Genomic DNA, 27005 nt, shown 5'->3' with positions numbered 1-27005 from the left:
CAAAACTTCGTAAAGGGTCAGTTATGTATAAAGTACCCCAAATGACCCTCATAGGTCAAAACTGATGGAATAAATTACATAAGGTCAAAATACTTTGTGAGATGTTCAATTTAAAGGATTAACACACCAATGTTAGGTGTCGCAGCACACCTTGTAATGGTTCTGGTAACGTTCGAAGTATTTGGGGGTAAAATGAACCTATGTCATTGGCCATTTTGAGGGTCATAAGTGGTCAAAATTACCACAAGCTATTAAATAGGGTTATTATGAATGATATATTTGGAATCAGCATAAAATTTTACACTTGAAGGACATTTAAATGCCTTCTCATTTTATGAGGGAAGAAGAAAAAACATGCTGAAGACCTCAATTTCCTGCCTATTTGAACAGTTAATAATGCAAATTGCGCGAATGGTCAGTTATGTCTTAAGTACCCAAAATGACCCTCATAGGTCAAAACTGACGGAATAAATTACATGAGGTTGATGGTTATGATCCAGCGCACATTTTGAAAATAAATGTGGATTTCTAAAAACATCCAGTCGAAGCTCTGATCAATATTTGTAACACATTTCGGCCAAAAAATCATGAAAATTGTCATTTTTGGCCAAATTATGGCCAAAATGACCACTGCTATTGTGATTTGGCAAATGAAAGCACTTTATCTGGAATCTGTGTGCATTTTTACTTAAGATAGATCCTTTTAATTGCATGTGGCTACAAAAGCAGTCTGTTAAGGGACCATTTTCCAAAGAATGGTCAAAATGGTCATTTTTGGCCAAAATTTGGCCAAAATGACCAAAATGGCGTGAGTACTGTCAATAAGAGTGGCATTTTTGGAATCAGCGCACAATTTTACCCCGGATAAGCTTTTCAAACCTTCCCCACCAAAAATTCTGAATAAAGCCCCCTGGCTCCTAGACTAATAGTTAAACTACCACTTTAAACCAGGGTTTAATCTAAACCCGAGTTCAGAATGAGGGCCATAATGTATATTTTCATGCTTTACATGTAAAGTGCTGCTTTGTTCTTGTTTTTTTTAATGAAATGTGAAAATGAATGAATCAATTGATTTTCAAAATTCAATCAACCACCAACATGAATGAAAAACTTCATACTGCAATTTCGTTTTTGTTCAGTAATTTATGTGTGTAAATGATTCTACCACAGAAACAAAATTATAATAATAGATTTGATTTACAATGCATTAAATCCACTCTGCAGAATCCTCAAGACATAATAAAATATATAAGAAAATAAACATTACATAGCTTTTCAGTATTTGAATCAGTGATAGGTCTATGCCGTTGAGATGATATCACTCTCTGCTTATTAGCTGCATAATCAGGTAGTCTGCTTGATGAATATTCATGTTTATACATGAATATACATGTTTACATGTTTTCATACATTTTGTGTCTGTGCATATTGTAAATTACTGTATTGCATGTATATCTTGTTTATTACTTGCTTAGTATTGCTATCATTACTACTTTTTGTTGTTTGTTTTTGTTAACAGGGCCGCATGGAAGACCACCAAGTTAGTGGCATACGCCAATGAATAAATAAATGAATAAATGAATTAAGAGTCTATATGAAGCCAATGCAGAATTTGATGCTGAATATACATGAACTATACAATATAACCAGCCTGGTCTATCTGATTAATGGATAACTTTTCAATTCCCCTGCGAAGCTTATATTCCCCTCATGCGTTCCGGGCAATATATAATCCCTTTAAGAAAATGAAAATCCATTGGGAAAATTAGTATATTGGTAGGCAATACACACACACATATACATGTATATATATTTATATATCAGTGACAAATTACAGAGTCGAATCAAAGAGTAAAATGCAGGTATGCAAAAGTGAAATTTAATGGATGAAGAGAAACCAAGGGTAAAAAATACAGAAAGAGTCAAATTAAAGAGTCAAATGGAGAGAAGCAAAAGTGAAATTAAACAGATGAAGAAAAATCAAAAGAGTCAAATTAAAGAAAGAGTCAAAATGTAGGCAAATGTGGCATTAAAGGGAGGAAGAGGAATAAAAATAGTCGACATAACAGAAAAAATGAAGATGTAGAGAAGCAACAGTCAAATAAAATGGATGATGAGAAATTACCTCTTGAATAATCTTTTCTTGTTGAATAAGTTGTATCTGATACACAAGTCGATTCCATGTCAACAACTCCACTCGAGATGAGTACTGCAGAATATTACCTTCTGGTATGGAAAGGCATGCATCTGAAAAACAATATTTAAAAGAGAATTTATTATAATAGCAACAATAATACTTGTCTTTTTGTGTACTTCAACTATCAGCTGATTTAATTTTAAGTCATTAGTCCATTGAAAAACAACAAAGGATATTTGATTTGCGATTAATATAAAATATCTGCATATTTTTGTCATTTATATATTAACATACTTTCTCAAGCATAGAATGGGCTGAAAATTTCATGACATCATTTATGCCACTAGTTTTCTAATTACAATTGAAGTAAGTGCTCACACTTTATTTCACACAAAACATTACTGGGGGGGGGGGGACTGTATTCAAATTCAGTCCTAATGGCTTCAGAAAAGCCATATTTAAGCTCTTCATTGGTAAAAATGCATTATTCTAATATTGTCATGTTTGATTATACTTGAGTATAGTTCACATTACTGACCCAATACCAAAGCTTTGGACAGACTCTATTTATAAAATTACCAAATAAATAGTAATAATGATAAAAAAATTAAAATAAAATATCACTAAAAACTTGCTAAATTCTATGATTCTATGACTATTGAACTTTGTTACCTTTGAAGGTATTCCCTTGATGCCAAAGAAAAGGGAATCCCTCAGTTTTCTTGTGACTGCTTCTTGAAACCCTGTCATCATGGTCATCATTAAAACCTGTAGAAGATGGAAATGTTTTGCAATATAGTTTAGCATCTATAATATCTCATTTGCAGTGGGATGGTAGGTTGCACAGGCATGGTGAGTTCCAATTCCTGTGTAGTTAGTATAAAGCTGTTAGCTCAAGTGTGCGCCATACAAAACAAAATGATACAGTGCCTGTGAGGGTTAATACCCTTCTGCTTGACCAACAGTAATGAGAATTGATGAAAGAGTAAATCCTAACACCCTTTGGCCAGCAAGGTGACAATATGCACACATATTACTATGTTCTTTGTTTAAATAAGTAATGCATCTATTAACATATATTGCCATTTTATATCAATTTTATTTTTGTTTAATATTTGTAAACCCCAACTAGTGAGGAGAGCTTGATAACAGAAACTAGTTTTTCTTTTAGTCATCCTCAGGCACAAGTCAATGGTAATTTCTTCACCTTGTACATATTCTTGTTGTCTTTTGCCTGGAAATGAAATAAATCCAAAAAAAAAATAAATAAAATTGAATGACTTGGAAAACACACTAAAAGCAAATAAAAAGAAGTCTTTCAAAAGCAATGTTAAATAGGCTTTTGTGGTAATGTTTTCATTTGGGGGGTTTATTTCTGACAATAAAATAGCTGTGTAAGATGATTATTTCATCAACACTAAACTTGAGAAACTGAGTATTCTTGAAAAGAAAGAAGTTATAGCTGACAACAATATAAAAATAAAGAAACACTTGGGTTAGTTTAATAGGTTTTTTAATCAGACAAAAATAATTCTTAATTTCTGATTTTATGGAATTATGTATGATTATCTACTGTACGTCTTGGACAGACATATGACAATATCATCATATAAACATGACCTGGTAAAAAATGAATCAGCCTCCACCATGAAAATTATCTCTCAGCCACACTGGATGTACAGCTGCCACCAGATTACCAGTAGATGGCGCTAAAGCATTAGCTGCAACAGAGCCATTAATACAGAGAGTTCGTTCAACCACGTTTCTTTTGATCTGGGCTTGCCTAATAGCACTATGCACCATGTGGGTAACCCGTGAAAACCAGGGGTCCGTTTCATGAAAGTTGTCAGCACTGACAAATTGTCTTTCTCTGACAGTTACCATAGCAACAGTCAGAGGCCAGTGCTTTTCAGCCATTCAATACCAAGGATTTCACTGAAATAGTCAGCACTGACAATTTAGTCAGTGCTGACACCTTTGATGAAACACCCCCCCAGGTTTGTAGAACTCCCTCTATTTATGGCTCTTAGCTGAAACATAACACTTGGGCTTGTATTCTGAACTCGGGTTTAAATCAAACCCTGGTTAAAAGTTGTGGTATAACTGTGGTGAGCCAATTGGGGCACAAATCCCTAGCAGTACACACCGAATTTATTCACTCATTTCACACTCAAATTGTTCATAATTGTCTGGAATGTATCTTTTGAATAACAGAAGTATTTTTCTTCATTATGAAAACAAAAGGAAACAAAATAGTAACATAAGAAATATTCAATATAAACAGACTTTAAAAAAAGAAATTGGGCTTCCTATCACTTTAGCACAGAGTTACATCATGACCATGGTCTAAGTCAAACATGACTTCAGAATAAAGACTTTGGGGTCTAACAGACCTTACAAGGCAATAAAATATCAATTTGACCAAACCCATTCCCAACATTTTGAATTTGAAGTAGCTGGCTGCCAAAAATGCATGCATATGATTCTCCATCTAACACTGATTCTACAATGTAGGTAGGACATTTCTTGTACTTCTTTTTGCCTTAATCAATGCACGATAATGGCACCGGTTGAATGGTCCAGTAAGAATTGCTGTTGGGCCAGTAACTTTTCAGAAATAGCCAGATTTACTGGTCCGACATGACCAGTAAAAAAAAAATCAAACTTATACAATTGATATTTGTATCTCTTTTGTAAATCATATAAATGACTCTGGCATCATAAAAAGTGGCTCTCACAAATCATGCTTTGTGTGTGTTTACTGTTTGCTTTCATGATTTTTTTTTTGTGGGGGGCAATAAAAGCAATATAATCTAATTTTTTTTTATGTCTTTCATTATTTTTTGGGGGACCAGTAAATTTTAGGTTTGGACCAGTAAAAAAAATTGAAAAACTGGGTATCTACATCTACTGGTCCGACAAGGACAGGATGGACCAGTAGAAAAAAAGGTTAGTGTAAAGCCTTGCCTTAATGAAGAATAAATGTCTCTTTAAAAGTTTTTGAACTAATTGACTGGCAGAAGAGCCCGTTTCTGAATAAGATCTTGAACAAGAAATGTTTCCATACATGTTGATTTATGTAGAAAAACATAGAGCTGCTGCCAACATGGCGACACGACATTTGCTCCTGCGACAATTGCTCTGGTCTCAATATCTCAAAGGAAATGGGATTAGAGTTAAGATTGTAATAGAGTTTTTGTTTCAGAATGATGTAAAGATAAGGATTATGATTTTAGTTTTGGATGTTCTATTTTTATGTTTTGGCTTAAGATGCAGATTTTCCATCAAAGCAATAGTCGCCGGAGTAAATGTCATAGACCCGCCAACATTTCATATTCGATCCTTTGATGGTCGAAAGTGAAATGTCGGATACATTTCATATCTACTGAAAGCACACATCAGTCCCCCAAGCTTATTCCTTTTTTCACACAGATTTTCAAAATATTTTTATATTTAGTACAGGTATGACACCAAAAGGTTAAGTCGGTGATGAAGAGACTCCTTTAACACCAATAGATGATGCTAGAGCACTAGTCAAAGCAAAACACTTGAGACTAAATAAAAAACAAAAACAGAGAAGAGAGAATTGTTGTAACTCACATTCTTTTAGCTCACTAAACTGCTTAGTGATCTCATCTTGCCTCTGTCGTATAACCTCTGACATTGAACTGAGATAATAAACATCCTCCCAATGAGTTTTACCTAAATGGAAAAAGTAAAGACACTAAAAACAAAGAGTGCTCTGTACATGCAAATCAATATGTACATGACATGTCCCTTTGATAAAGGGCTGAACTAATTCCAAAATATGATAGTATACTCAATTAAATGTACAGGGCTAGAAAGGTCATTACATGTTCTAAAATTCTATAAAAATTTCATCGGTCTTGCTTGAGCGTTTTTTAATACATACTGAAATGCACTTCTGTTACGTAACAGTAGTGCATTTCAGTCCATTCCAAGTTTGCAGCACTGCTGTATTTCTGTATTATCCTTTAATAGCATGATAATACAACCACTATTTTTACATCCAGCATCTGAGCAGGGACATTTCCCTGATCTATCCAGGCTCATCAAAGCACAAATTCAAATTTTGATTTGCATTAAAGATCGAGCATGCAATCTTAAACACATAGGACTTAGGAGTAATGCTGAAAATTTGTTCACAAATCACATGATAGTAGTTGGTAAAAACATCAACTGGAGATCAAAGTATCAAAACTACAAGTATGGGAATAAATGTTTCACTAAAAAGAAGGAAACTTTTTTTCATGAACACAAACAATGATTCATTTGTACTTACCATGTATTGTCTTGAGTTGCTTTCTTACATTCCTAGTGAGTTCAATCAAGTGTCGGAACTCTGCGACCAGTCTCTGTAGCTCACCATCAAGATGGGAGAAGGATAAAGACTGATTGATGCTAGGTTAGGGAATACTCGGGCAAATTCAGATCTCGATCTATAGCATACATGAGACTGGTTTTGGATAATAGTCCCATGCAAAAGCTTAAAAACTTTGCCTTTTAAAGCACTTCAGCACAGTTCTTTGAAAGATTTATGTCCGAACCCATATATGTAAGATCAATCTGAAATGATTCTTCTCTGATTTTCAATTAACAAGCTGTCATTCTCTAAAAATATAGTTTCTTCTTTAAAGTGGCAAAGCTCCAGAACAATGAAAATCCTGTTCTACCTACATGGAACATGGACATCAAATCCACCTCAGCTTTTAAATCCACAACCTAAATCCGAAGGGAAAATGGCATTATCTCCACAATCCAAAAATTACCAACCTCCAAATAAACAAATCACCCCCAAGTAGTATTGTACCTCCACTAGAAGTTTTCAGAGGACCATTCAGGAGTGACAATCGCAAGGATTTATTCATGGAGTGATGTCATAATGGGAGAAAGAAAAGGGTAATTACTGTAACAATAATGTACACCACAGGTTGGCTATATCATAGGATTACCCTTGATTCGAGTGTGCTATTAGGCAAGACCCATCTAATTTCATCTTCACTAGCGATCTTGTTTAAGGATACATTGTCACCAAAGAGACGGAGGAAACAATCAGAATGGCTTCGGGCATCCTCTTGGACCAGAGAGGTCAACTTGTCTCTGAGCCTTGTGGTGTTCTGGTAATGTTTCTTCAGCTTCGATGGCACTGTAAGACTGGATCTGTGAAAAAAAGTAGAGAGAATAGTTAACCTGCTGGAGACTGTTTCCGCAAGGGTCTCTCAAAAATAGGTGTAAAGCACAGTCAGCCAGTCTCCAATGTGTTAATAGAATGAAAGCACAAATGAATTCAAATGTCAGCATCAACCTGCCTGTAGTTAGGTTCACTATGTTAATTTTTTAGTGTTTGCCTGATTTTTTTTTGAGAAATTAAAAACTACATATTTTGGAATGGTTATAGTATAAGGATTCAGAATAACAATGTTTCCATTTGCACCGTGACCTATATGGCTGCCATCTTGAATTTTTCAAAGTGGCCGCAAAAAAACAGCCTGTGCACAGCCGAAGCAAATGCAATTCAATATTCACTTATCTTAGGAAGCAATTTCAGAACATTGCAAAAGAGTGTCTCGAAAAACAATTATCTCCTCCACCTCATATAAATCTTCCTCTTTCTCTTTCTTTCATATTTCATAATCATCATCATCATCAGAATCATGGCATCATCATCCGCACCATCGTATTCACTGAGATAAATGCATCCAATACAAGGCATATCTACACACATGAATTAAAGGCACACTAGACTCTGTGTAAAACAGCCACCATATTGCTGAAATAAAATTCATATACATTGCATTTGCATACCCATTGAAAGAATTTATGATCATTTTGCTCATTAATCTTAACTGAGGGCTACTCACCCATCTTTCCTCAGGATGAAAGGAATTGTTTCTGATTGTGGAGTAGGATCCTCTTTTGTTGTAAGTATGGATTTCATTTCCTGTTGAGTATCCTCAGACCTTCCTTTTTGTCCTTGAGACACCTTTAGATGTGCCACAGAATGGGTTACCTTCTCAACTTCATTACTGTCAGTTCTCTGAGTTCTACTTGGCTGTTCAACCTGAGAAATGCCTTTCCCTGATGGAACAATAGAGACTTCATCAGGCAATCTCTTTGTTGCTGAAGCTTGCTTTATCTGTCCTTGTGAGGAGCTCTGTCTAACGTTGGATCGGTTTCCACTTAATTGAGTACTTGGCTTAGTTGGCTTCCTTGAGTCATTCTTATGCAATGTCTTTACTTTAGCTGACTGCATATACCTGCTTTGGGTGTCCCCATACCGAGTTGCTGGCTTTGAGACATGTCTCCCAATTTCTGCAGAGGATGTCCGAAGTTGCACTCCTTTCCTCGGTGCAGGTCTGGGGACACCTGCTGCAGCTGTAGTTGATTTCTTAGATTTGGGTTGGTTGGACAGTTTACTTGATCCTGATGTTGGACGGGTCATTCTTGATGTTTGCTCCTTCCTTATTGGTGGCTCTTTCTTCAGGAGCCTATCAAGATCCTTTGCGGAAATGACTGCCACATCAGAAGCTTCTGCTTCAGAATTATTGGTATTTCTATTTATAGCTTCACCCGGAATCTCTTCATTTTTCTGCTGATCTGATGGTAATGAGGGTTCTGCAACCTCGATAGGCTTGGACGTCTCCACATGGTTAGGAGCATTTGCTGATACGGCTGAAGCTCTGCCAAGATCATGGCTGGTTTGTTTGCTTTTTACCTTTGAGAAACAAGAAAGAGGGATCCAGTGTTTACTTGCATCAAACACACTAATGAATAACAAATTAGGATCATATCCATGTATTATTCTGTATTGTCTAAGTTTTGATATCACGATTCAGTTATTATTCAGGTCATCACTCTTAAACCCTTAAACACCCATAGATCTTCCTGATTATTTGTTCAGTTTGTATTTTACAATAAAAATTTCCCATGTTAACATAGCATGATTGAGATCTCCACAATAAAACAAAATTCCCCTTCATTTTAAAAACTTTTTGAATGGAAAAAATAAAATTGAGGGACATTAGAGCACAATACACATTGTGTGTTTGTTAACAAACCCAATGCTAGACTCACCTTGCTTTGAAAATTCCTGAGTTTCTGGGCTTGAGCCAGCACACTGTCTACTTCTGCCAACATTGACTGCTCTTCAAAGGAAAACACATTATCTTTGTTCAACTTCTCAGGAGCACTTGCTGAATCTCTTCCGCCCTCTTGAGTTCTTGTAAGACCAGCTGAAGCTGGAGACATCTTCCCGGGCCATGGTTTATTGAGCAGTTGCGCGATGTCATGACATGTCAGTTCATTCTGTCTACGAACTTCATTGATGTGCTCCTGGATTTCACTCAAACGCATCAGTGCCTGGTGACATGAAATTTTGATGATGAATGTTTCATAAAACAAAATAAATCAATCTTAGATCTCTACTGCAATATTTTCTCCCATGAAAGAAACAAAATAAACCAAAATTATTTATTTTTTAATCTAACTTTCAACATTTAAATTAGTATTTCAAAAATATGTCATAGCAAATTTCTAACTCCTTACTAATGTTTTTATATTCGTCCCAAAAAATTTCAACCTTGGCCTGACAAGATGGACAAATCTAGCTCAACAATCCTCACAATTTAGCTAATTTGTGTGTGCATTAAGTGTCATGCTTATGGTAGTGATCTGCACATGACTGAGTGGTGCTTGAATGCAGATCAGCACTTGAGGCCTGCCCTGCCTGCCCAATCACTCTTGGCTCAGCGACAACATGCTTTCCTGGACACAAAGCTTAATTATGACGTCTCACTTTCCAATAATCAAGAAAAAGTATAAAAATTTCCTGATTTGTTTGTGAAATAGGCCTTCTTATTTCCACATCAGTGAAACCACAAATTCATTGTCTATCAGGACCGAAAATTCATAGTTTCGGAACCAATTCACTTGTTGATTTATATGCATGCATAGTGTTCTGACTTTGATCGCAATCATGGAAATTGGGTACCAATGCAATGCAATTTCATGATAGATCTATATTGATTTTTTTGAAATCGAGACTGTTATTCACATTTCGATTGTTGTTTGCGTGATTTCGACCGCAGTACGAAATAATCTTCGGAGCAGCTAACTAACTCAGCACTGAAAGAACTGCAAGCATCAGTGCTATCCACATATAAATGTAATCTAGGAAGACAGGAAACTGTACTCCATTGTCTCCGTTTTGGAGTCGCTGGTCTTAAAGATAAATTCCAGTATTGGTAACGATCTCAAAATGACTTTTTACAGAATCTAATATAATGACCACCCAAGTGTCTGTTTGTATGACTAAAAAATATGTGCCAAAGGATTAAGGAAGAAATTGTGTAATTGCTGAGAAATAAGCAAAATAAGCGCGGATTCGGTTACTTCCGTCGGGTCTTTATTCCAGCAATAATAATACGCTGTCCCACGTGTGCCTTTCTGTGTTGGGGATCGTCAGTGTGAACATTTTTCAGCATATATTTCAAGATTTCACAAAGTTCAGTTTATGTAACTTTACCAGATCTAGATCCTCGATGATATACTGACAATTAAGCCTGTTTTTACAGACTTTCTCATGAAATCAGTGTTTACTGCAACTACTGGCATTTCTCTTTAACCAAGATCTAAGATTAGGGATCCATCAAACAGGGTTTTGTGATACATGTCCTGAGGTAGAAACTGTCAGACATTATCTGTTACATTGTCTCCTTGCAGAATTGAATGAATCACAACCAGGACAAATAATGGAGTATTTAAAAACAGATGACCCAGGGATACAGAAAGAATTTTTACATTTCGTTTCAAGAACAAAGCGTTTTAATAAGGAGTAATTTACTATCATTATATTGTATTGTTTATAAGAAATATGAAAGGATATGCTTGTATATGAAAATAAAATATATACATAATATGTATGACATATAATATGCTCTGCACATACATGTATAACTAACCAAGCCCACAAGTACAAATACTAAATTTAGTACATGATTATAAATAATTATTAGCATTATAATACTAATAATGATTTGGCTCGCGGAAGTGACAATTATGTGTGAGAACATGTTTCCAAAATTCATTAACATCGAAATATCACAGAAAAATTCACTTTTTTAGTTTTAGACCCCTTATTTCTCAATGATGATGTTATGGAAATGCCATTGTGACAGTTTTAGTGCGAGATGCGGTCATTTAGATAGGAAAATTTCACTTTTGTTTGAGATTTTGCCCATGTCATCGGATGATTTTGTTGTGTGATAGGGAGCTAGTGAATGTGTGGGGGTGTATTGTATAGAGTTTGTGGCTGTGTTCAGTGGTATTTTGCAAAGTATTTTGAACTGCTGAACGTTTTGTTTTGTATATAACAATTACAAGTTTTCAGCTGTGTTTTCTTGAGTTATTTTTTTTACTTTATTTTGTTTTTATTTGAGGAAAAGTAGTTAACGTTCCAAGGCTAATGGCAAGGGCGAGGCCGGGGGCCGGGTGTGAAGTACATTGCACTGTATGTTATAAATGATACCACGTACCCCAGCTCAATGATTTTTCTACTGTGCATGCGCGCTTACGTTAATCTGCCGATCCATTAATTGCATTTACACCCTAGTAGTGTGACATATTATTGAATCTTTTTTAATGAAGTATTCAACAATGAGTGATACAAAAACAGTTTTAGTATGGATTGGAAGTTACATCAATATGAGAATAATATTTTTAATTTCCTAGTCTTAAGGACCTCTCAATAAATAATATTTTGTATTAAACATTGGCTTTTGCCATTTCTTTTCCATTCAGTTTTAACTTTAATTAGGCAATTTTCCCATTCGTTATGTACAAATGAATATTCATTTATTACCTAATTTGCATATTATTATATTCATGGTCCCAAGAACAACAGACATGAAGTAAACTTAAGAACTCTGCACCTCTGTGAAATTTGGTGATTATTTGCCTATTCCTTTTCAAGTTATATCATTTTCGCATATCAATTAAGCAATTTTCCCAGTCGTTATGTACAAATGAATATTTAATTACTACCTCATTTGCATATTACGGTATACAGTATATGCTCACAAGAACAACATATACATTATATGAATCAAAATTACAAACACTACATCTGTGTGAAATTTTGTGATTGATTCCCCACCCACTTTCAAATTAAGCCATTTTCTCATATTAAGTAATTAATTTTTTGCCACTTTCCTCTGGGTCCAAAGGTGAAAATTTCTTTTTTTAAAAACATTTTGAATTCCGTTAATATGAAAATAAAAAGGAGTTTGGACTCAATTTTTCAGGTACTTGTTGGTGATTAACATGTTAGGTGCCCCAAGGAAAAGCAACCTCTGTACTTCATCAAGTTTTAAAATAGTTAGCTTTAAAAATGACAAAAAACACATTTATACCATTTTGGCCACTTTTGCCCTGGCAGAAAATCTGCCTTTTTCAAAATTTGAATTGGCTGTATCTCGGAAACCCTTGGTCCAATTTTGATGATCTTGGTGTCATTTTACTTGTGTTTCAGAGCTTCTTCAAATGTAGACCAAAAGCTTCAGTCTCTGTTATCTTGGTTGTTCTGCTGAACTCCGTTGGTCCGCTAACCAAAATATAGAGACTGAAGTTCTAGCTCGATCTGTACAGGGGACTCAATCAATGGCCATATTAAGTTCGGATTAAACAGGGAAGTGAAGTTGCGTGACAGCCATGTTTTTTCCCCTTTTTAGTTTATTTTCCCTGTTTCAGTGCATTTCAGGCCAAAACTGAATAATAATCTTTATTTTTGTATAGTTCTATATAGTCACGTATTGTAATACCGAACACTATTTATGATTCCTGATGTGCATATTACTGCATTTACAAACAATTTTGTACCATAAGACTTCCGCAATTCAATTTCACAGAGCAGTACATAGAACAAGATTGCAAAAACAAGGCGAAAAACTCCAGCTTTTACCATATTTATCTCTAAAATGACAGAAAACGCTTAAAATATCATATAACATAGTTTTACATTATTAATTTATTAATAAACGGAAATATGGGCCTGATTTGCCGAATTTCAATCTCGTTGGCTCCTTAGATCGAATGTTGAGGTGAGGTGTATTGTGGGTGATCGTCGACAGCTATAGTTCTCATGGAGCATGCAGCTAACAAAAAAATAAAATAAGTTATCAAACACCAATTTATTACCAACATCTGCTCAGATTCGATGTAAAAAAAGCAAACAAAAACTTAGAATTTACTCACATGATATAAAAATCACACATTTGTTCTAACATCATAATCAGGGATATCTTTACCCGTCCGGCGTGCGTCCGGAATCATGATGTAATTTGTCGCGCACAAAAATAATTGATTTTCGTGGAGGGGTATGCGGCAAGTGCGATGCAAAGAAAATGGTTGGTAAGTATAAAATAATTTTATCATATTCATAATTTTCATATTTGGAATAGCACGTGAGTTTTTCTTGATTGTATTTCCTCTAGTTGTCATTTTTAAAGCACTGAAATAAAGGTGTCCGGCAATAGGACACACTGCCATATATTTATGAAATAAAAGACAAAAACCGATAAGGCCCTTCAGGGGGATTTTGCATTTGTTAACCCCCTAATGGTGGCTACACAATAGCGAGCTGTCTATGTACGAGGAAAAACAAAAGATAAATAAAAATGTTAAAAAACTCCTTGAAACAGATGGCTGCCAGGCCAGCTGTCTAATTCAAATGTTATTCCACTTCCAGTCAAAAATAAAATTAACTCCCGTCTCCCGGTATTTCTAGATTTACAACATTTTCCAATTCCACACACGTTGCGCTACTCTCTTCTTAACTTTTAGTGTGGATGTGACTCTCAGTCTCAAAGACATATTTTGCCGACTCAGATTCAGAATTTTTGTCGACTCAGATTCAGAATTTGCTCCATGTCGGACGGTGCGAAACTAGTCTTGAGGACGCAATGATGATGATTTTTTTTAAATATGTCATATATTTCTTCAAAATTTATTTTGTGATCATAAATAATTCATATCAATATATATAAATTATTTATGATCACAAAATAAATTTTAATATTTGTTAAATAAGATTTATTACCTCTAAATTGTTCGTTAAGACGGCATTGCTTTCCGGAAGTACGTTATACATAAGCGGTTCAAGGGTCGACGCTATTGTATTTCCGTTGTTTACATGTGGAACGAGAGGTCTACGCGGCATCAGTTAGGTAAGAAATCTTCATTTTTTTACATTTTTAAATAGTAATATTTAAAACCTTCCTACGCATTAGGCGTAGGAAGGTGTAAGAATTAATAAAATTAAATGATTGCTCTTTAATTCAGTTTAAAAGGATGGATTTTTTGGGGGAATCCATCTTTGTTTTGGTCGTTCGCTGAAGGCACTATGGAGAGAGTGTCAAGACGTCAATGATGAAGAAATATATGACATATTTAAAAAAATCATCATCATTGCGTCCTCAAGACTAGTGCGAAACTGCATTGCCGCCATTGCCTATGTGAAATAGCGCCGTTGGCGTTGCGGTGTGTGTCAACCATTGTAAAAATAATACAACAACATGAATATCAGTATATGGGACACAGCATAACACTCACTGACAAACTTCATTATTTAAAGGTCTGTACTGTAGTTCACATTATTCATGATATGAGATCAGAATACATTACCAAAGGTAAAGAATTTTGTTGAGAATCCATTCAGTTGGCCAGGAAATCCTGTCAACATCGAACTTAGGAGGTTTTGTTTGGTTATGTACAACAAAAAGTTGAGTCTTCGAAATGACGTTCAGAACGAACTGATGAATATTCATCATATCAATTCATGAAGTGTGGTCGAATAGGATCGGGGGAGGGGGGGGGACTGTTACCGGAATCTTTTTGGTGTGTTTAAGAGGGCAGAATGGGAAAGAGGGCATAAAAAGGACAGAAAGAAAGAAAAAGGAGGAAACAAAAGATAGATAGACAATTAGACATATAGATAGATAGATAGATAGGAGATAGATACGGGGATAGATAGATAGATGGATGGATGGAAGGAACAAAGGATAGATAGATTGATAGAAAAGAAAGATGAATAATAATAATAATGAGAAAGAAAGGAAAAGAAAATGAAGATATGAATTGGCCCGGTTATTAACAGTTGCATGGGTGTGCCTAGTTGCCCCACCCCTCGGCCCACCTCATTCCCCCCTATTTCTATCCAATTTTTTTCCTATCTATCTATCTATCTTTCTATCCACCTATCTATCCATCTATCTATCTATCTATTTCTCAATTGCAGTGTGTATTATTTATTCAAATTATACATTAACTTCAAGGAATATGATACATGCAATGTCAAGTTTAATGACAACATATATATATATATATATATATATATATATATATATATATATATATATATATATATATATATATATATATATATATATATATAAGTCACGTTTTTAGTTAGTTTGTTCAATTTTCATCCTTGTAACTTTGTAATGTACCTATGCTCTAGAATAAATCTATGAAATTGTATTCATCTTTTAAAATAACTTATATTATAAAAAATATTATTAGGGTTAAGATTACCCTTTTACATTTCTATGAAAAAAAATCATGTGAAATGAGCATCATTTGTGCATTAGTGCTCACAGTTTAAATTTTGTACCGAAATTTAGGCCTTTATTAAAAAATGGTAAATTCATCAATCAGAGATTTATTGTGAATCGATCAATAAATATGAAAATGTCTCTGTCATCGGAAAATGAGAAAGAGAGAGGACTTATAGTTAGGTTATAAGAGGGATGGGCTTAGAATATTATATTTACACATTTTTAGAGAAGGAAATGGTTTGTGAGGTTTCAAATAAGGGTTTAAAAATTAAAAACTTGAAGAAAAATGCAAAATAACTAGATAATAATTATCATACAAAACTGACGAAATTAATAACGAAGTGATATAATAAATCATATGAATTATGAGATGCATGATGCATGCAATAGCAACCTCTAAAATTCCCTTCCTCGTATGTTCATATATGAATGGGTAACATTAGGCAAAATTTCTATTTTTCACTCTAAAATGGGGGTAATTTTTGTCCCAATAAATTTGACAAGAAAAAAAGAAAAGAAAAAATGGCTTCTGTAAAAAAAAAAAATTTAGCCCTTAATGTCCGTGTATAGTGACTGCACTTTGAGTGCTGATTTTCTAGTTCAAATTTGAATGACTAAATCAGCACTCAGAGTGCAGTCACTATATACAAGGAAATTAAGTGCTAAATTAGCACTTCATTTTTAAGAGTGCATTTTGTGGTCCAGAAGAATGCACGCAAGGAAAATTTTTGGGGTGCACCCCCATCACCCACGCTTCCCAGGGCCATGCCTGTCTGTCTTATAATCTTACTCAACCCCCCTCTCTCGATCGCTTTAGTTCCTCCGCTATTCAGGGATTGATGAGTAAAACTGCAGAAGTTAAAGGTCAAGTCCACCTCAGAAAAATGTTGATTTGAATCAATAGAGAAAAATCAGACAAGCACAATGCTGAAAATTTCATCAAAATCGGATGTAAAATAACAAGCTATAAGAAAGTTATGATATTTCAAAGTTTCGCTTATTTTCAAGAAAATAGTTACATTAACGATCCATCATCCAGTTACATCCAAATGAGAGAGTCGATGATGTCACTCACTCACTATTTCTTTTGTTTTTTATTGTTTGAATTATACAATATTTCAATTTTTACGAATTTGACGTTTAGGACATCCTTGCCTGAAGCACAAAATGTTAAAATAATGGAATTCCACGTGTTCAGGGAGGAATGAAACTTCATTTCACATGACAATGACGAGAAAATAAAAATATTTCATATTTCATATAATAAAATACAAAAGAAATAGTCAGTGGGTGATGTCATCAACTCTCTCATTTGCATGTAACTGGCTCGTTCATATAACTATTTTGTTGAAAATAAGCGAAACTTTAATATGCCATAACTTTCTTATTTGACATTCGATTTTGATGAAATTTTCAGTGTTATGCTTGTTGAATTTTTCTCTTTTTATTCAAATCAAGTTTTTGTTGGGGTGGACTTGTCCTTTAAATCTGGTACTGTGAGATATCAAGTCCGGATACCCGCAGAGGAATTAAAAATATGCATGGGCGGAAATCTCTCCCCAAAGGTAGGGGGACTATGGGCTGGAAAATTTGACAAGCAAAAAAAAAAGTAATCACCCAAAAAGTAGCGTCATCTCGTCCAAAATACATGTTTTATTTCGATTTTGAATGATGTATTTTTTTCCACCAAAAATAGTAGGGGGACATTCGATATTGTGTCTCCCTACCATTTTGGGTAGGGGGACGCGTCCCCCTGCCCCCTTGGGATTTACGCCCATGAAAATATGACAAGTTGCAGAGAATTGTGATCGCATATCAAGATCTTGCAAGACTATTTGCGTTTTGAGCAAGCAAAATTTAGCAAATTTGAACACTTTCTCGGCATCTAACCGGTAAACAGTATTTGATGATTAAAAAAAAAAAACATCGTTTCAGTTTTGAAAAGTGATGAGGCCATTGACTACCTGCCCTTCCCCCGGTTCAATCAAAATAGAGAAAAAATTAGATATGTCAAAAAGTTCTACGATTTCGCTCACTCGCAGTAATTCAAAATCAATTTTGCCCAATACCCCATATATGCCCCCCTCAAAATTTCACTGGACCATTATGCCAATAATAGTCAGGTCCAGATTTGAGAAAAGTAGACTGCCTTAGGCAAATCGTGTTAATGCTGAATTGATAAGTGCTTTAACATAATTTCAGGGCGCTGAGTCCAAATTTGCTGTTTGCCAACCTTGATTTTGATGTTAAAATCCTCAAATTGGCAAAAACAAAATGGCCGCCATTCTACACCCATTTTTACTCTATTCTGACCCCCAAAACTTGTAACAAAAATGTTTGTCAACGGTTTTTGGTACTATTTGATCTCAAAAATAACATACTAAAAATCCACCAAAATCCGTATCCGGGAAAGTGGTTATTTTCAAGATGGCGTCTAAGATGGCCGCCATTAAGTGAAAATTAAAATAACCGGCACTTTATCTACCCTAGACACCTTTTTCGGTGCATACATGTATTCAAAGGTGGAGGGAGAAAAGGGAAAGAGTGAACATAAGCACTCCAGGGTACCTGAAAATCCAAGATTGTGCAAAAATGGCTGCCATGGCCTAAAAATTCAAAATTCATCTTTTACGTATTTTAGTGTCTTTTATTTGGGTTGTATTCATTGGTGATTTCAAGGGTCAAGAAGTAAATCGGGACAAGTTACAAGGACAGTCAACAATCCACTATGTCCAAAAATCCAAGATGGCTTTCAAAATTGGAGTCTAAAATAGCTTATGTTATCTAAAAAAAAACACAAACCCAACATAGTTTGTTTAATACCTGACTTGGGCATATGATATTTGTGTCTAACCCATGGTTTAGTGGGTCAAGAAATACGTTAGGACAAGTAGAAAAGACAGTCTATGGTCCTCCAATTCCAAATATCCAGGATGGTTTGCAAAAAAGGAGTATAAAATGTCTGTCGTTAATTACAAACCGACACAGTTTGTTCAATAACCGCCTGGAGAATATGATTTTTTAGTATAAAGCATGGTTTAAAGGGTCAAGTATTAGATTGGGACAAGTTACAAGGACAGTTAGTGGTTCCATTATGTCCAAAAATCCATAATGGCTTCCAAAAATGGAGTCTATATAGGCCGTTCTCACCGAAAAACTGACATAGTTTGTTTGGTATCAGCCCGGGGTATATGATTTTGGTGTTTAACCAATGGTTTTAAGGGTCAAGTAATAAATAAAAGACAAGTTAAAAGGACAGTCAGATGGCCAGCATGTCCAAGAATCCAAAATATCTTCCAAAATTGGAGTCTAAAATGGCTATTGTTACCTAAAAACTGTCATAGTTTGTTTAATATCCGCCTGGGGTATATGATTATGTTGTCTAACCCTTTAATTGGTTTAAATGGTCAAGTAATACATTAGGATAAGTTACAAGGGCAATCAACGGTCCTTTATGTCTATAAATCCAAGATGGCTTCCAATTAAGGAGTCTAAAATGGCTGCTGATACTCAGAAATTGACATAATCTATTTAAAATCCATTTGGGAAATATGACGTTGGTGTCTACACTATGGTTTCAAGGGTTGTATAATACTTTTGGATTAGTTATGATGGTACGAAGCAGTCCATTTTGCCGATTATTTAAAGTTGGCTTTCAAAGTGAGTCTTAAATGACTTCCATCAGCTAAACATAGTATTTATCAAGTGAACAAAATCTATACTGCATGTATTGTGGTTTGAAGGCTGAAATAATAAATCGGAACAAACAAAAAAGATGGTAAGTTTTTTTTTTCGTCGTAAAAAAGTCCAAAGCGACTTCTAAAATTGCGTGAAAATGATTGCTGTCCCCAAATCATGAAACTATAGGATAGTCCTGAGCACAGAAATGACGTATCTTGAAATACTTATCAGTGAATTAAGAAAATTATTAGGTGAAAGTCTACCTTGATTTTTAAAGTTTGTTTTTGGATGTTTACTTATTGGTGCACCTCCACCTAATTATGTCACTAATTCTTGTAAAACATTTTCATGAGTCTTAGAAACAAAAACACCAAAATAGTGGCACTAGATGGGATATGAAGTATTGTCATTTTTGTAACAATGGTGGCCAATTTGAATGTAATTTTTGGAGCGTTCTTCATTTTTTTGACAAAATGAACAACAGTGGTTCCCTGTAATCTGTCTTCACCTATATCATATGACCCTTGAAATCATGAAAAAGGCACAAAAATGTTCTTACATTGTACGTAGATATATGAACGTTGCAGCCAGATTTTTAAGAAATAGCAACTATTTTTTAAGCCATCATTATTATTTTTTTTGGGGGGGGGCAAAACTGCACCACTGATAAACCTTGAAATTTTTCCAATGTAATTTTTCCCTTTGGAATCATGATTTTTTTATATGTTTTATTTTATTCTCTGTAGACCCCAAAGTTATTTTTACCAGGTTGATGTTACATGAATTTGGACCATTACAAAGTTACAACGTCCATTATAGACGCCATTTTGGAAGGCAATCTTGGATTCTCTGACACACACGCTGACTATCTTGTAAACATGTCCTGATTCATTATTTGCCCTGAAAGCTTTTTGATAATTTTGATTTTTAAGATTTACTTTAATTTTGGAGTTGATGGTATAACGACTGCCGTTGTGAAAGCTATGTTGGATTTCCAGGTAACCTTGACAACGTTTTGTAAATATAACCTGTGTCAATAGACTTTGTTTAATCCTAACATGCCTAAGTTTCATGAAATAGACATCTAAACCCTAGAAGTTATGAAATTTCAAAAACTTAACCTCGGTTAAGATTTGATGTTGACTTCGCCGCCGCCGTCGGAAAAACGTCGTCTATGTCTTGCTTCTGCTATGCACGCGAGGAAAAATGGCGGACACGTGAAAGATATCCAATGTGAATATGTCAGAATCGCCCCCAAATTATCAAACATTTTGCCATATTATTTATCAAATCAGCAGCTGTGAATCATGGCAGCCATCTTGGAATTAAAGATGGCTGACGAATCAATCGGACACATTATGTTTGCAACCCTGGGTATAAAAAATAACGCATAGATCCCATTTAAAAAAAATATAATCACCCATAAAAATCGTTTAATACAGGAAACTGCATTAAAAATGCCGCCATTTTGTTTTTTGCCGATTTGAGGATGAAAACGTCGGAATCAAGTTTGGCAAACAGCATTTTTGGGTTCAGCACCTCTGAATTACCTTAAAACAATTGATAAATCATCATTAACACAAAATGCCTAAAGCACTTTTTCTGAGCACATTTTTTAAAATCTGGACCTGACTATAAAGCCCATACTCGACTCCTCAAGACTTAAAAAAAACCCACTCCCTCAAATTAAGAGAACCACATTTGTGTCAGTCATGCCCCAACCGTGAGTATCTATTGATATTCATGTTCTCGTGTTATGGTGATACAATATGGAATCTTTAACGAAATGAAACACGATGAAGTCGATCAAACTATGATTATAATGTTACAGCTACACCAACGAAACCAACTCAAACTCAACCAAGTACATGCCATTGAAAGTAACGTAATGTATTCGATAGGTCTGGATTCGGTCTCGCCGGTGTGATGACCGTAAACTGATAAACACAAGAAGATTAAAGTACAATGGTAAATGGGTTAATGGGTTGATCAGTGATGGATGTCTTTCAATCTATCAATACAAAACAACGTCATATATATTACGTCTTATATTACAATCTTCAATGTCATTATTGTTCTTGAACCTGTCCATTAATTGATTATCGCGACGATGTTTTTGTACTTTCGATCCTGTGTTCCGTGTTCGTCGGCGCACGTCTATTGTTCATTCGGAAGTAACAACAATTAAGATCAATCGATGACAACTTTTTAGCAACGTCAATCAGAGCCTCTACTAAGAATTCCACGAAGATCGAGGGGCGATCGGGGATAATAAGGGGTAATCCTAAACTCCGTTGATACCTTTACCCATCAATTTGTTCATTTGGATCACAGTTTGGGGTATTAGTGGATTATCTGGCCAATTGGGAAATCAATCAAGGTAATTAAGATTGAATAATACAACTAGGGAGTAAATAGTACAAAATATATACCTTTTTTTATACTGATAATACAATTGCATTTTCTCTCGAATCCCAAATTTGAGAGTGATGATTTCCGATCATAATTATGATTCAAACTTATCAACCTCTTCGGCACTTGATATCATGTAGAAATGTGCCAAACCGTGATGAAAGGACAAAATAATACCCCCAAATAATTGAAAATAGATTGAAAATAGTGAATCAATACATTATGGATAAAAATAGAAAGTAAGTTGGCGTCTTATTGAAAAACATAATTGCAATTTGAAGGCGCTTTCCGCACACAAAAAATGAAAATGATTGGGGGTAGGAGGGTCCGTGCAGGGACTTCTTCAGAAATGCATAAACAATATAATATGTAACTTTCATCATAGTGATGTATTTGAAAATAAAGTGATGTTTTATTATTGCATTAAGAGAGATATAACGGAAGTGTCTATATTTAAATTATTTCTTGGAGTGCTTGATTGCTATATTGATTACATAATTATATTTCGATGATCACATTGAAAAAGGCGGTATGTGATCTTCTTAATACGGAAAGGTAATTTGTAATGAATTTTATTAATACACTGCAAATATACCTGTGTTTATTTAACACCAACCCGGTATCTATATCGGTTCATACCAGACAAGCGTTGAAACAACCGATCTAGATACCAGGCTGGAGTTAAATTAACACCGGCGTTTTTGCAGTGTATATTTCGAAAATAATATCATAATTCACCGCTTCCATTTCTGTTATTTTCATCATGGTAAAACCTTTTTAGAGGGGTATGGCCCCAAAGCCATCATCTATACGCCAGTGAGTGTATAATTTAATTTCATTTATTCAAATTTCAACAAAATGCAAATAAAGTAAATTCATTAATAAACATACATGTTTACCATAAATAACTTATAAAAATGTACCTTATGAAAACTTTTAAAATATCACCATCGAATATTGTTACAATAGAAAATGGCATACCGTAAAATATGATTAAATATAATGAAACAAAGTAATTTGTGAAATTATGCAAAGAATGAAAATGCCCCATACTCAATTGTTGTATCATAATAGGCTATCAAAATACATCCCTATTTTGGCCTAAATAATAATGAAAAACCATATGAAAGAATGGATTATTTGTTAGAATTGATTGTAAATGGCAATATGTGGTTCAAAATTTCAAATCACATTGTGATCTTCAAACAAACGTCTATCAAGACTGTCAATTGACATCGATCATATTAAATGAAAATGAACTTGACAACATCATGTCCTCGTTATGCTAATACATTAATGGAGATAATAAAGTTAAGTTAATGTAGCATGGAATAAACATGTCAATTACCATAACGGAAAAAATAACAAAGTTGTCTTTGTTATTGCAATTCTTAAAAACGTATAGAATTATTATTTCTCACTGGCAATGATTGTGATATAAACGTATAGATTACCTGTCAGATAATTCCACGAAACAATATCGACTAACACCCTGACCATACTGACAATGGATTGGATCTTTAAAGGTATAAAGACTATTCTACTTGCGGACATCACAATGGCACTCGTGCGCCACCCTCTGTAGCACTCTATTGTGTCACCGATTGTCTCACTGGGTTATTAGTGACATTGTACTCTTTCTTACCCAAGGTAATTGACAGACCGCACTGGGTCAAGTTCAATCACCTAATCTATTCTTTAGGTTTCTTCACCTATTGGTGTTATTGTTCTTTTATTCTTCCTCACGGTAATTGACAGTCAAATTGACAAATAGACAAGTACTACGTCAAGTTCACCGATGTATACTCGATACCTTAAATGTTGGCATCATCTACTTCTCGAGTCACAAGGTACTCTGGACGCCTGCTCAACAATACGACTCAAGATCCCACTCCTGACAACAAAACTGAATTGCACCATGGTGTTTGATACTGAAGGCCATTTTGCCCTGTTAAGGGCAGTGTCAGCCGGTCGGCCCCGACAGGTTCGGCTTCTCCTGGAATCGGGCATTGGTGTGAATCACGCAGATGCAAACGGGCAATCGCCTCTCATCCGAGCAATGTTTGTTGAGAACTCACGCTATCGCATGAAAATTATTCGAATGTTGCTCCGTCGTGGTGCCTCGGTGGCACATCGAGACTATCTTGGACGCAGTGCACTGGCCTGGGCTTGCCTTCGCGGGTTGGACTGTGTGGTGGAAGTTCTTCTTAAAAAGGCTGATGGGGACATCAACCTGAATGACACCGATGTGAGCTACTGCACCCCTCTGTTCCATGCTGCAACATCTGGCAATGCAGCTTCTACGAAACTCCTGGTAGATGCACTCCGTCGGTATGACCTCAGTGTTGACATATCAAATGAAGATGGACTCACACCTCTCATGCAAGCAATCCGACTTGGCAATGATGTCTGTGCGAGTATCCTCCTCCACCAAGGGAAGGCCTCTGTATCCATTCGGGACAATAACCGACGAAGTGCCCTCGATTGGGCCGAGGCTACAACCACACATTGCCACATCAAGACTAACTTCCTGCCGCTGATAGAGAAATCGAAGATCGAGCGACCAAAAGCAGGGAAATCTGGACGGCGAGGCCGTTTCATATCCGTTTCCTCCATGAACGACGACAGCGACTCCTCCGACAACGAATCTAGGTATTCACACGATACATTTGCTAAAGACGGAAACCAGTTAGATCGTGACGACATGAGTGAATTCAGTGATGACAAGTCGTTATGTTCTTGTTCGAGTAGCAATACCTCCTCTTCTTGTGAATCCTCCCCGGAAACCATTCGAAGAATGTTTTGCAGATCACAGATCTCCTCCTGCAAAGGGTCCAGGTGCTCTAGCCTTACCGATAGCAGTGATGTCTTCAACGATGACCTGACCACGAAGCAACAACCAGATCAGAAACACCTTCTACCATTGCTGTACAGTGCTTACTCGGTACAGTTGACAGACACCTTCAGGCCAGGTTATCAGCCGTCTTCAGCCAGGGCTCCATCAGCAGATGGTGACCACTACCATGATGGGAACTGCCAACTTGAATGCTGCACAACTGCAGAGAATGGCATCGAGTTATCGGAAGAGAAGATACTGAAGGTAGTTCACGCCAACAGGAAACAGAGAGAGAACCAATCAAAACAGAATCCAGTAACACGTAAGTAACTCTTACTGGCTCGACCATTCCAAATTAATGCAATGTGTTCACGTGTTTATCAAATTGCTCTTACATTTATTTGAATTCATTTTTGTTACGATTTTATTTATAAGATACAGTATAATAAACAAATATTCTTTACAGAAATTACTGTGTAGAATGATCAGTTGCTCAATATTCATTTTAGTCTAATTCATGCGTACTCCGATATCAGCATTAAATTCATGCATAGTTCCGACAAGGTCAGAACATTCTTCTTTCCCCTCTCTCTTTCCCTCCTGTATCTCACAATCATCTTTGTAACCATCTTTAATGTCTTTGGAGCAATCGATAATGCTTATCTTTCATTGCTCACTCTCGTTTGACTACAAATTGTTTTATGCAATATTTCCTTTGTCATTTTTTTTGTTCACCACAGCTCGTAGAGCCACCCAATCATCCCGCCTTCCAAGCCTGCGACGTCAAGTCACCAACAGAAGATTTCGGGAGGCGTACAAAAACCACCTCGAATCTTCGACCAATCAAATCAACGGACATGCGGAGCAGTCTTCTGATGACGTCCCAGAGAAGCAAACGAAAGGAGCCAATGACAACGACGAACAGAAGCAGACCTTTCCCTCCATCTCCCCCGGCAAACGATCGCTCGTTGGCATCGATAACGCGGAAAAGTCTGGTGAACTTTTGAAGAAAGATATTGATAAGATTCTTTCAAGTAGTGCAAACTATATTTCTATTTAAGATGTGTATCATATACCTGTGTTACAGTCATTAAAATGTATACTCATAAACCACTTGAAACAAAGCAATGAACATATCTACTTCTGACCTTATCTACCATGACTACGATAATGAACTTAAGTTCCCCAAATCTAGAATAAATATTACAATAAACACCAGGTATATTGAGACGACTAATTATCTAATTAAATTAATGTGATATTAATTTATCCCCCACACCTTTATTTTAATTAGAATATTGCCACATACTGATATTAAATCTAGTGATATTCGAGGTCGATTCCAAGTTGTAAATAATTGATTTATCACTTTGTGGGTGAGATTTTGTTGGGTTTTGACCCGTTTATACTTGGATTGATAGTAAACTCTAAATGACACGAAAACTAACTTTATATCTGCGCCTGTATTTATTTACTTTCCATCCTCTTACGAGCACCCCGGCCTGAAATTATCATGAATCAAATTAGTGAATTAAACTAGCAAAAACACTAAAAACCTCATCAAATAAGATGAAACATTGCAAAGTATTATTGCTTTTTATTAGGCCCATTTTCCAAAACATATAATTTGACAAATTTCATATTGATTTCAGGCTGAAAACCCCCTTGAATGATAATACAATTTACACAATTAATGAATTATTGATAAGACATGTGAATGTAACTGATAAATCATTAAGGAGTGAGCATGTTAGCGGAAAATGTGAGAAAAATAGTGAAAAAGTAAGAGAAAGTAAGAAAGTGATTGAGAGGTTGAGTGTATGTGTGTGTGTGTGAGAAGCAGGAGGAGGAGGAGTCGGAATAGAGATATGGATGGGAGAAGGTATGGATAAACTCTGATAAGAGGAAAGGAATCTTAGAATTCAACTGGTGATGAATAGGATGATGCTGATGATGATGGCGTGTATGATGGTGTTGATGATGGTGGTGATAATGATGATGATGATTGTGGTGGTAATGATGCTGATGGTGGTAGTATAGGATGATGATGGCGTGTATGATGGTGATGAATAGGATGATGCTGATGATGATGGCGTGTATGATGGTGGTGATGATGATGATGATTGTGGTGATAATGATGATGCCGATGGTAGTGGTGGTGAGATGATAATTATAGTCGTGTGTGGTGATGATAGTAGTAATGATATCGATGATGATGATGATAGTGGTGGTGGTGGTGATGGTGATGAAGATTTTGGATTTGAATGGCTCTTACTGGAATGCTCCCTAGAAATCTGCTGAAGTGCAG

At 35.6% G+C, this 27005-nt stretch overlaps 2 protein-coding genes across 2 annotated transcripts in view; one reads left to right on the top strand and one right to left on the bottom strand.

The window, feature by feature from the left end:
- Positions 1–14979, bottom strand: part of LOC121422811 — a 29874-nt gene extending 14895 nt beyond the window's left edge. The window contains exons 1-8 of the mRNA XM_041618016.1: positions 14837–14979; positions 9233–9517; positions 8020–8873; positions 7183–7318; positions 6441–6549; positions 5738–5839; positions 2810–2905; positions 2126–2247 (exon numbers count right to left, since the gene is read on the bottom strand). Coding sequence (XP_041473950.1) covers positions 2126–2247; positions 2810–2905; positions 5738–5839; positions 6441–6549; positions 7183–7318; positions 8020–8873; positions 9233–9517; positions 14837–14866 — 1734 coding nt within the window. The 5' untranslated portion in view covers positions 14867–14979. The remainder of the gene's footprint in view (positions 1–2125; positions 2248–2809; positions 2906–5737; positions 5840–6440; positions 6550–7182; positions 7319–8019; positions 8874–9232; positions 9518–14836) is intronic.
- Positions 14980–23644: 8665 nt separating this feature from the next.
- LOC121422991 (cortactin-binding protein 2-like) lies at positions 23645–26125 on the top strand. Its single transcript, XM_041618258.1, has 2 exons — positions 23645–25019; positions 25438–26125. Exons 1-2 carry the CDS (start codon positions 23660–23662, stop codon positions 25755–25757), a joined length of 1680 nt encoding a protein of 559 aa, XP_041474192.1. The 5' UTR covers positions 23645–23659; the 3' UTR covers positions 25758–26125.
- The last annotated feature ends 880 nt before the right edge of the window (positions 26126–27005 follow it).

Source organism: Lytechinus variegatus, chromosome 10, assembly GCF_018143015.1.
Source record: "Lytechinus variegatus isolate NC3 chromosome 10, Lvar_3.0, whole genome shotgun sequence".
NCBI classification, from domain to species: domain Eukaryota; kingdom Metazoa; phylum Echinodermata; class Echinoidea; order Temnopleuroida; family Toxopneustidae; genus Lytechinus; species Lytechinus variegatus.
The sequence above is the reverse complement of the archived record's forward strand: the minus strand, read 5'-3'. Positions and strand labels throughout refer to the sequence as shown.